The sequence below is a fragment of the Danio aesculapii genome, chromosome 1 (genome assembly GCF_903798145.1).
Source record: "Danio aesculapii chromosome 1, fDanAes4.1, whole genome shotgun sequence".
Taxonomy (NCBI): domain Eukaryota; kingdom Metazoa; phylum Chordata; class Actinopteri; order Cypriniformes; family Danionidae; genus Danio; species Danio aesculapii.
This window is the reverse complement of record NC_079435.1, coordinates 55,493,653-55,506,347: the sequence shown is the minus strand read 5'-3', so window position 1 is coordinate 55,506,347 and position 12,695 is coordinate 55,493,653. Positions and strand designations below refer to the sequence as shown.

Here is a 12,695-nt window from a genome sequence, read left to right as displayed (position 1 = left end):
TTTATGAACTAGATTTGTTTTTATTGTTTAAATAAAACTGTACAGTTTGGTGCATGTAAGAGCTGCTGAAGCGAACAGGAGAAAAAATAGAAATAATATTTATTGTAACTGAAATCTACAGACATGCATTTATAAAGCGCAACAAAAGCCAGACTTAAAATACTTTGCATACTTTCTTTAAATTAGACTGAAAAAACATAATGAAAGCCATGAAGGACAACATTTCTAAACCAAAAGGCACACGAGCAGTGTTTTTGCCTGCTATGTTTTATCATAATAGTCACAAAAATATTCCTATGGGGCTGCTAGTGTGGGTGGTCCCTAAGAATCCTTTATTCTGAAAATAAAACTCTGGTCATCATTTGTTCACCCTTGTGTTGTTCCAAAACACAAAACCAAACCACACAAACATAAACATGAAGGCAAATCATCACCGTTTTATGGGCTGCTTCTAATGCAACCACATATGAACACACATTGAACACATTCTCCATATGACTTTGTACCGCACACAAATACATTAAAACCACGACACACACACACACGCACACGCACGCACGCACGCACACACTTCTGCTGATGTGCAAATGCAGATGATTCCTTCATTCGGTCAGTCTGTGGTCATTGGAAATAAAAGAGACTTGTGTTTGTGGGTAACGGAGTATTGTTTAACCCTGGGAGGCTTCAGAGATTCAGACTGAACCCACAAATACACCTCACCCATGGCTCTTTTTATCTCTCATTGACCCAATTTTTTTATACTAAAGTAAATAAATATATAATAAATAAATGTTTTTAAATTCAGTTGTAAATCTGTTTAAAATAAATTAAATTAAATGTAATTAAAATATAGCTCTATAGAATTATATACAACGTCTAAAATTTTTCATCATTTATTATTAATTTGATACAAAATTAATACAAATCAGTAACAACATTGTTTAGAAATGAAGATAAATAAACAAACAATTCTATTTTGATTAAAGTAAAATGTCTAATTTAAAAAAAATAATCGACTTTTTATAGTGAATTAAATAAATAAATAATGAATAAATAAATGTTTTTAAATTCAGATGTAAATCTAATTCAAATATATTGAAATAAAATTTTATGAAATAAAACATAGCTCTACTAAATTGTAAAAAATTTATACAATTTATTATTAATAATAATTTTATACAAAATCAATACAATAAATAACATGGTTTTGAAATTAAGATAAATAAATTAACAATTCTATTATTTTGATTAATGAAGAATGTGTCTAATTTAAAAAATAATCGATTTTTTGTAATACAGTAAATAAATAAATAAATAAATAAATATTGAATAAATAAATGATTTTAAATACAGATGTAAATCTATTCAAATAATTAATTAAATTCAAATATAGAGCTATTAAACTTTACACAATTTATTATTAATTTAAAAACTGTCTTATTTAAAAATATGAATTTTTTTAAATAATTAAATAAATATTAAACAAATAAATGTTTTTAAAATGTGTGGTAAATCTATTTAAATAAAATAAACTGTAGAACTTAAAAACTTAAATGGCTTGCTTGGTTTGAGACTTGTGGAGCTGCTCAGTGAAAATTAAACCACAATGAACTTAATTAAACTTCAACTCTGAAAACTGGACCTGACACTGTTTCAATTTACTAGAACTTCTATGTTAAGCTGCTTTGATACAATCTACATTGTAAAAGCGCTATAGAAATAAAGATGAATTGAAAATGAACCATTATTCTGTGATGCATCTTGGCCAACATAACCTTCGTGATTTTGTCTTAGACTGACGTGAACATGTGAATTCCAGCACTGGCATGCACGTACTTGATTTGAGGGCAGAAGGAGTGACCTCTATCTCACTGCTCAGGTACGGATGCAGGATGTTGAGTTCGGGTTCAGAGTGGTCTGGACTGGAGCGACCGGATGCAAAACTGCCCCCGGGACTCACCAGCGCCCTCTGCTGGAGCTCCAGCTTCTCAAACACTGCCGTCAGCTGAGGGCAGATAAAAACAAACACAATTAGGATACATCACAAACTTCAGCAACTAACAAACAAAAAGTCTACAGCTGGAAAACTAAATAAAGATGTTAAATTGTTTAAAATATTATGAAAAAAATTACAATTGTTAAAAATGAACAATTTGACAGTGACCAAAATGTCAAATTAATTATTAATGCTTCATGTAAAATTTAATTAAATTGATTAAATTAAACATAAAAGAAAAGAAAAGCTAAAATAAAAAACAAGAAAAAGGGATAAGTCAAATAAAATAAATGTAAAAAATAAAAGAAAATAAAAAGAAAAAAGGAAAGAAAAAAGAAATGAAAATAAAAATAAATTAAATTAATTAAATTAAAGAAAAGAAAAGAAAACAAATAAAAAAGTAAAATGAAAACGAAAAAATGTTTAAAATAAAAAGATAATAAAATAAATAATAAATAAATAAGATAAAAGAAATAAAAAAACAAAAGAAAAGGATTAAGAAAAGATCAAATAAAATGAGTAAAAATAAACAAGATTATTAAATACAATAAATAAAAGAAAATAAAAAAGAAATTAATAATATATAAATATATAAAATAAATAATTAATTGGATAAAAAAATTAAGAAAAGAAAAATAAAACAGAAAAGAAAAGATGATAAAATAAAATGAATAAGACAAAATAAATGAAAAAGAAGAAGATAATAAATTTAATTAAAAATACCTAAGATAAAATAAAATTAAAAAGAAATAAAAAATAAGATAAAAGAAATAAAAAGAAACGAAAAAAAGGAAAGAAGGTTTAAAAAATTAACTAAATTAAATTGAAGAAAATAAAAAAGAAAACAAATTTTAAAAAAAATTATTTAAAATAAAAATACGATAAAATTAAAAATTAAATAGATTAAAACAGAAAATAAATGACAAGAAAAGATAATGAAATTAAAAATAAAAATAAATAAGATAAAATAAAAAAGAAAAGGGAAAAATAAATAAGAGAAAAAAGAAAAGACAAAATAATTTTAATAAAAGACATTAAATAATTAAATTAAATCAAAAGAAAAAGAAAAAGAAATAAAAAAGAAAAGACAAAATAATTTTAATAAAATACATTAAATAATTAAATTAAATCAAAAGAAAAAGAAATAAAAAAGAAAAGACAAAATAATTTTAATAAAAGACATTAAATAATTAATTAAATTAAATCAAAAGAAAAAGAAATAAAAAAGAAAAGACAAAATAATTTTAATAAAAGACATTAAATAATTAAATTAAATCAAATGAAAAAGAAATAAAAAAGAAAAGACAAAATATATAAAATAACTAAATAATAGGAAAAAAGAAAAGATAATAAAATTTAAAAAAAATTAAAAAGAAATAAGATAAAAGAAAAGAAAAAAGAATAGAAAAGATAAGATAATAAAATAAAAAATAACAAAAAAATTAAATAAAAGCAATTAAAAAGAAAAAAGCTAAAAAGGCAAGAACATCTTAAAATAAAATAAAAAAAAATTTAAGAAAATTAAAATTGATCCTGGTGCAAAGAAAAACTTATATATTATAGCATAACAGGCTAAATATAAATGCATTTCCTCAGCACTCATAATGTTCAAAAGTTGCCAGAATTTATTCTTTTGGACGTCAGAAAGAAAAATCTGTGTGACTGAGCTAAAAAAAACAAAAAACACAATATCAGTAACAGATTCTCACTCAGAGAAAAGCCCTGAACGAAACACAGGCCAATATCAATAATAGATGCTTCAAATATTGCTGTGAAAGTAAAACTGGAAAAATAGATGATGTTTGCCTTGGACGTACAGTGTGAGAAAATGGGTTTGTGAAACTCATAAGACAAAGAAATAAGTTATTGCGGCCCTGAAATATATTTGTACACTTCAGCCACACTTAAAAACATCTGAATTTAATACATCACTATATTTGATGACAAAATGCATTTTATTAACAGCAAAAACAGCACTAAACTGATAACCTCAGTGATGAATTTTAAACAAACGAATGTCCAGTTGAAAAATTTATTAAAAATAAATGTGTATATATGTATATATATATATATATATATATATATATATATATGTATATATATATATATATATATATATATATATGTATATATATATATATATATATATATATATATATATATATATATATATATATATATATATATATATATATATATATATATATATATATATATATATATATATATATATATACACACACACAGTTTAATTAACACATAGCATATTACATGGCTACAAATTTTAAGAAATATGTTATTTTAATCCAAACGATAAATATCAATATATATTTAGCCATGACTCTTGAGATGTTAAAACATGAAGATAATGCAAATACTCTTCACTGACCACTCCATAAACATGCAAGTGCAGTGCATTATGAGATATTGTGCTTCCAGTGAGTGTTTGCTGAACACATGTGGTCAAATACAGGTAATCCTATTACTTCATACATTCAGAAACTAAGCAAACAGTGTATACATACATGTACCACAAACATTGCTAGTATAATAGCATGAAATACACCCATTATTTGTGCTTAAATAGGGTGAAAAAAATAATAAGTAATTACTAACAAGTTACACAGCCATCAGACAATAATTAGACACATTACACGAGCGGCCGTACGTTAATTGTCTATAGAACAGACTCTAATGTAACGCTTGAGTGCTTGTGTGTGAAATTCATCAGTCGTTTGACTCCGAAAGTGGTTTAATCTTAGAAACATGACAGCAGAACGATAAAGAAATATAAAATGGTTAAATAACAATAAGAAACAGCCATCTGTGCTAAGTAGCACAAGCGTTAAGCATTAATGGTCAATGGAAATGTTATGCTTCTTAAATAAAAATCTGTCAATTAAACAAAATATATGTAAAATGTTCATTTAGATTCTTTAACATTGCAGAGAAAATATTACTGAAATTATGCACTGATCTTTTAATATTTTTATTTCATCATCTGTTGAGTGGTGTAAAACATCCATCTTCCTGAACCAGATCCAATAATACAGAATAAACATGACTACAGTGTGATAAACAAATATGAAATGCATTTTAAAATATAGAATTTGCTGACAGGGGGGACATGGTGGCTCATTTCTGTGTGGAGTTTGCATGTTCTCCACATGTCGGCTGTGGGTTTCTTCCGGGTGCTCCAGTTTCCCACACAGTCCAAACACAAGCGCTATAGGTGAATCGAATAAACCAAATTGGCGGTAGTGTATGTGTGTGAATAAGTGTGTATAAATGTTTCCCAGTACTGGGTTGCAGCTGGGAGGGCATTTGCTGTGTAAAATATATCCTGGATAAGTTGCTGGTTCATTCCGTTGTGGTGACCCCTGATGAATAAAGGAACGAAGCTGAAGGAAAATGAATGAACGAATTAATTAATTCGCTGACGTGTGTTTGGTAGCACAAGCACTAAGAATTAATAGTTGATAAAAATACTTTATATATAAATATGAATACATATAGAAATGTGTAAAACAAATCGAAATTATGGAAACGACAATGGTTGTTTGCTCAAGCAACCATCAAAAATGCTCAATGTTACTCAATGTTTCTTTAAAAAGTATACATCAATTAATGCAACAAAGTTTTATGATTGAATTATTGAATCATTGATTGAAAATGGGATAAAAATTAATCTGATGTGTTTTACAAGGTTATAATGTTAGATTTGTACATTTAGCATCGTTAGCAACAGTAGCAAAGATCAGTTTTCACAGTATTGAATATTTAACTTTTTTATTCAGATGGTCATTTCTTGATTTTTATTTTTATTAATATTACAGGTTTTGTTTGTTAAAATCTAAAGTTTCTTGCAGTAATGTTTTTGCAATAAATGGAAAGCAATAAACATTTCTCTCCTCCTTTATTTGCTGACCCGAAAAATGGTCCGATCCGTGATTTTGTGTAGTGTGATCTGAACCGTGAGATTTGTGATCCGTTACACCACTAACATTATACACAAATCCTTTTATTCAGTTAAATCATGTATTAGTATTTTAATTTGATTCCATTCATCGAGTGGCTCACAACACCACTCCTAAAGCACTCGCAATCAAATAATAAAACACTAGGGCTGCTGCACAATATATCGAAATTCATCATTATCGCAATAATACTATATGCAATATCTATACTGAGAAGTACAATAATTTCTTTCTCTTATTTTGCATTTGTGTGCTGCATGTTTATCCGAATCTGACCAATCAGATGGGGGCTTACCATCTTCATCCCCACCTCTCCAGTAGGTGCTGACAAGAACCAATAAGAATCAGAACTTCAGACAAAGTTTTCAGCCATTTGTGTGGTTTTCAATACAAAACGTGTTCGATTTAATTAGCTCAGAAAAATAAATATTGCTTGTTTATTTTATAATTATTTTTTTTTCAAATTGCTGATAAAATAGTTTTTTCTTTAGTCATATCAACATATATTGCTTATTTATTTTATTATGATTTCATGTTTTTAAATTGCTGATAAAATAGCATTTTTTTATTCAAAGTTAGTTAATATATCACTGGCACGACCCTTCCTACACTTCAAGAACTGTACTCTTCCAGAGTGAGTAAAAGGGCTCGCAAAATCACTCTGGACCCCTCACACCCAGCACACTACCTGTTCGAACTGTTACCGTCTGGTCGGCGCTTCAGAGCACCAAGCACAAAAACAGCCAGACACAGGAAAAGTTTCTTTCCTCAGGCTGTCTACCTTATGAACAGTTAAATATTCCCCTACTGTGCAATAAATATGTGCAATACTTTCTCATACGCACTTGTACACAGCACCTTATATCAATATACAATGCAATACCTTCAACATTCGCACTTGTACACAGCACCTTATAACCTGTATATTTATAACAATCTGTACATACAACTCAACATCCAGGTTTCTTGACTAACCGCATCTGTTTAATGATTATCTTTTTTTGTTATTTTTTTTTTTCCATATTTATTTTGTGTCGTCACTTGTCTCTTTATGTACACTGGAAGCTTCTGTAGCCAAAACAAATTCCTTGTGTGTGTGAAGCACACTTGGCAATAAAACTGATTCTGATTCTGATTAAAGAAATATTGTTATCGCAACACTCAACAACATCGTACATTCTCCCAGTATCATGCAGCCCTAATAAATACGATGATAAACACATATAAACTTAAATTAAAAACTTTAGGGGACAAGAGTTACCAAAAAATTGGTCACACTTTATTTTAATGTACAATTCAAGACTTTAAGCTCAATAAACAACTCAGTAGCTACTTATTGATAGTTAGAAAGCTAGCTGGGTAGTTTGGTTTAGGTATTGGATAGGATTATGTAGTAGAATAGGATCATACTATTTAAGTGCTAATAAACATTTATTATCTTATATTATAACAGGCCATAATAAGCCAAAAGACAGAATTGGTACTTAAACTAAGCTGCATTTGTTTGTTGCACGTTTAACTAAAGCTGACCAATTAGACCGGCCTTACTATCTTTATCCCCACCTCTCCGGTAGGTGCTAACGACTATCAATAAGAATCAGAATTTACGCCAAAGTCAATTGTCAGTCTTTTGTGTGATTTTAAAAAGTCAAAATGTGTTTTTTTTTTTTTTATTTAATTAGCTGAGAAATATATATAAGCTATGTGTGTATGTATATATATATATATATATATATATATATATATATATATATATATATATATATATATATATATATACACACATAGCTTGTTTATTTTAGTATGATTGTTAAATAATTAAATAAATCGTAAGAAATATTCTTATCGCAACACTAAACATTGCACATTTTCTCAGTATCATGTAGCTCTAATAAACAACGCAATGATAAACAAATCTAAAATTAAATTAAAAACTTTACAGGCATTTGTAATATATCCAAGCATCAGTAGAAATGTTTATTATTTTTTTTAAATTGTCATTATTTTAATGTACAATTCAAGCTCAAACAACTAACTAGCTACAGTACTTATTAATAGTAAAGTGGTAGTTGGGTTTAGGTATTGGATAGAATTAAGTATAATAAGATCATACTTTATAGGTGCTAATAAACAGTTAATAGGCAGGTAAATAAGCCAACAGGTGGAACTGCTATACATAAACTAAAGTGTTACGGTATTGAATTGTTTTTCATTAGTTGAATGGCTAACAACACCTCTCATAAACTATTCACGAGACATGAGAGCGGTATAATAAACAAATATAAAAATGAAATTTAAAAATGAAAGCTCATCCGACAGGTGTCTGTGTTTGTGAGCACGTGCATTAAGCATCAATGTGCAAATTAGATGTGACAAGGGAATCAGAAGCTGTCAAACATAATGTCACGGTGGCGTTATGAGGCGAGAGGACGTGGACGGTAATGAGAGAAAATGCGGCGTGGTCTCTGACCGTCTCGGATTGGCACGTTGACAAGCGGCCATAAAGTCGGGCCGGCTGATGAATTCATTCGCCAGCCGCTAATGAATTAGCACTTCCCTTCTTCTGCCCGCGCTCGCCTTTCCAATCACGTCTGGCAGAGGAAACAACGGCTTAATGAAAGACAAAAAGAAAAAAAGAAAACCTCAACGGCGAGGGCAGGTGTAGCGTGAGGAGGAAGCTGGATATGAAGTCATCTGCATCCGTAACTGGTTTTCAGGAAAACAATAACCGGTGACTCGCGACAGGAATACGCATCATCAATCATGGGGAAATATTGCAGCGCATCGCTCCCAGAGCCTGGTCTGTGTGATGCGATGGCCTGACATTTGTCGCTCGAAAAAATAAACCAAAATCATCCAGATCAGATGGCAAAAGTGTGTGTGTGAGAGAGAGATAGAAAGAAAGAGAGCTCATAATATTGATAAATGCCACAAACTAAAGATTTATATACATTTTTATACATACATTTATATTTTTATATATACATTTATATATTACATGTAATATACATATATATATAATTTATATATAATTTCTTTTATATTTATTTATTTATGCAAGAATATAAATACATACTATAAAACAATAAAACACATACATATATATATATATATATATTTAATTTATTTATTTATTTATTTATACATACATACACATATATACAACATATATACAATATATATATATATATATATATATATATATATATATATATATATATATATATATATATATATATATATATACACACATACAATATATATATATACACAATATATATATACACAATATATATATATATATATATATATATATATATATATATATATATATATATATATATATATATATATATATATATATATATATATATATATATATATATATATATATATATATATATACAATATATATATATATATACACAATATATATACACAATATATATATATATATATATATATATATATATATATATATATATATATATATATATATATATATACAATATATATATACACAATATATATACACAATATATATATATATACACACATACAATATATATATATATATATATATATATATATATATATATATATACAATATATATATATATATATATATATATATATATATATATATATATATATATATATATATATATATATATATATATATATATATATATATATATATATATATATATATATATATGTGTGTATGTGTTTTATTGTTTTATAGTATGTATTTATATTCTTGCATAAATAAATAAATATAAAAGAAATTATATATAAATTATATATATATAGAAATTATATATATATATATATATATATATATATATATATATATATATATATATATATATATATATATATATATATATATATATATATATATATATATATATATATATATATATATATATATAAAGAATATAAAAATAAAAGTAAACATATATAAAATATATATTTATAAAATAAATTTCTAAATATAAAATAAATATAAAAAGAAATAAACATAAGAAAATATAATAAATAAAATAAAATGAATACATATAAAAAATAAAATAAACATAAAAATAATATAAAAATAAATAAATAAACGTAAAAAATAAACTTTAATAAATGTTAAATAAATATAAAAATAAACAAAAAATAAACAAAAATAAATAAAGTTAAAATTAAATAAAAAATAAATATAAAAATAAACAAAAAATTATTTTAAATAAATAAAATAAATACATGAATAAATGTAAATTTAAATATAAAATAAATATACAAAAATCAAAAAAAAAAATTTTTGCGCAAAAATTTGTCAAAACTTTTTGTAAATTCAGTTCTAATTTCCAGCAAACAAATAAATGAACAATAATAAAGTGTGGTCAAACAACTTTACTTTACATCCAAATACACATGCTGTGCCCCATATGGTCCAAATCCTGACAAGTGGAAACAAATATAAATATGTATATGAAAAAACGACTACTAATAATGATAACATTATACCAAAGCAAATTGTCACAAATAAACCCCGAGGTGAAGAAGGAATGGATGCAGTGGCTTTTATATTTATGTAGAAAATAATCATTTTTGTAATATTTTATTAATTTAATTGATTTTCATTTGTAAAGATACATGCATATTGCTGTACATCCTGCGTGTTTTAAGCAATGTGTAAGTGAGGTGCACAACTAACGCACTCTGTGCTGGACTTTAGACTTGCTCTCAGCTGGTCTACTGAACAGTCTATTTTAGTTCCTCAAAATAGCAATGCGCCAACAATGTGCCTTAAAACACCCATTTTCTACACCAGCACACCCACAGAGTGTCGCAAATGGATTTGCTATTTAAACAACGTGGTGGAAAAATGGGAAAATTAGTGTTGCGTTGGTCTGAAAATAACGTCATGGAAACACGTCCTGCGCCTTATTCCACTGGATGTATGATAGGGCCCAGAGAGTGAGAGATTTGATTTTTACAAACACTTTTATTATATTTATTTAACCATTTGACATATCAATTTTGTATTATTTAGCACAATGCATTAGTGAAAAGCAACGCCTTGTTGATTACAAAACACAACCCAACATCACAACACCATTCGAGCTCAAAAACACTAATTGGGTTTATCAATTTATAATTAAAATCATCAATAACTCTAAATGTAATCCTGTTTTTGAAAACTGATACAATATATTGTCCATTTCTTCGTTCAATTTCATTTGAACCAGAGAGAAGGAGGGGGCGAAAGACAGAAAGAGTAATCTGAGGGAATGACTTCTCCACATGTTTGATAGATGGCCGTCTTTCCGTGTGTCTCCAGGTCTTCCGCTAACTGCTTTATACCTGATCAAACTCTATTTCTGGGCCCGAAGTGTGCGGTTGAGATATTCATCACCACCGCAGTGTGTTTATAAATGCTGCACATTATTCCCTATGTGTGCGAGTCACAGAAAAAGAGCGCATGTCAATTTCAGCCAATCACAAAGCTGCAAATGGGAGCAAAGACAACGGAAAGCCCTTACTTCATATATAGGCAGGCAATAAGCTGCCTTATGTTTCAGGAAACCTCTGGAAGAGTATTACCAATGGACAGCAGTTCAGAAATGTCTCTCATGTGGGCCGTAATGCAGACACACTTTCAGCTTTTTAACACTACTGAGAGTCATTCTTCAATATGACCTGCATTTATGTATTAACAGAATATAGACTACTACAGACGTATGGCTCGACCATGTAGGTGGTAATACTTTATATATGTTACAAACGAAGAAAGAAAACCAAATGCCTAATAATTATTAATTCTTATTATAATTCTTACATAATTATAATTATTATTAATAATCTTCTTCTTATTATTATTATTATTATTATTATTATTATTATTATTATTATTATTACTACTATTATTATTTATATTTAATTACATTTTTAGTTATTTTTATTATACATTATATATTTAAATCTTTAAAATTTAGAATTTTAATTTCTAATTATACATTTTATTATTCATACAGATTTTTACTACTAAAATTCCAGAAATTTCCATCACTTTTCCAAAACTTTCAGGTAAATATTCATGACCTAATGTTTCATGTAATGTCTACATACGCATGGTGTAAAAAGAAAATGCACGTTCAAATTTAATTACAGCATCTCAAAAAATATGACCATCGATGTATCTGTATCTATTTAGTTTGTTTAATTTTTTAATCTGTGAAAAAGTTGTTAGAAAATATCTTTGTCAGTATGAAAATATTTTAGAAATGTTGGCTTGTGTTTTCATAAGACTTCAATTTCCATGACTTTTCAAAACATTTTGGGTTTATTTGTATTTCCAAAACTTTTCCAGGCCTTGAAAGGGACTTGGCAAAATTCAATGACTTTTCCAGGTTTTCAATGACCATATGAACCCTGTATTTAACATTCTATTTGTATCGAGAATTGAACATGCAGCCCAAAAGCATGCAACAAGAGACTAATTTTAAAAAACAGTGTGTGGAGTCATCAAATATTGGCTTGCTAACCTCTAAAGGCCACTTACATTTGTTCTAGATCATTAGATGGGAAGTTATGATGCCGTAGAGCCTGGTCTGAAACTGGTTTCCTTATAAAAATACAAAACACTGTCTGTTTAGTCAGTAACGGTAAGTTTAGTCAGCAAGTCAACACCTCAACCAGAGAGCCTCAGTAAAATGTATTATTTTATTTATATA

The 12,695-nt window shown here is 27.1% G+C and overlaps 1 protein-coding gene across 1 annotated transcript in view; it reads right to left on the bottom strand.

Annotated features, from left to right (window-relative positions):
* The window catches only part of pard3ba (par-3 family cell polarity regulator beta a), a 278,096-nt gene that overhangs the window by 210,950 nt on the left and 54,451 nt on the right, over positions 1–12,695 (bottom strand). Inside the window, 1 exon segment of the mRNA XM_056453859.1 lies at positions 1,837–2,005. Within this exon segment, the coding sequence (XP_056309834.1) occupies positions 1,837–2,005 (169 nt within the window).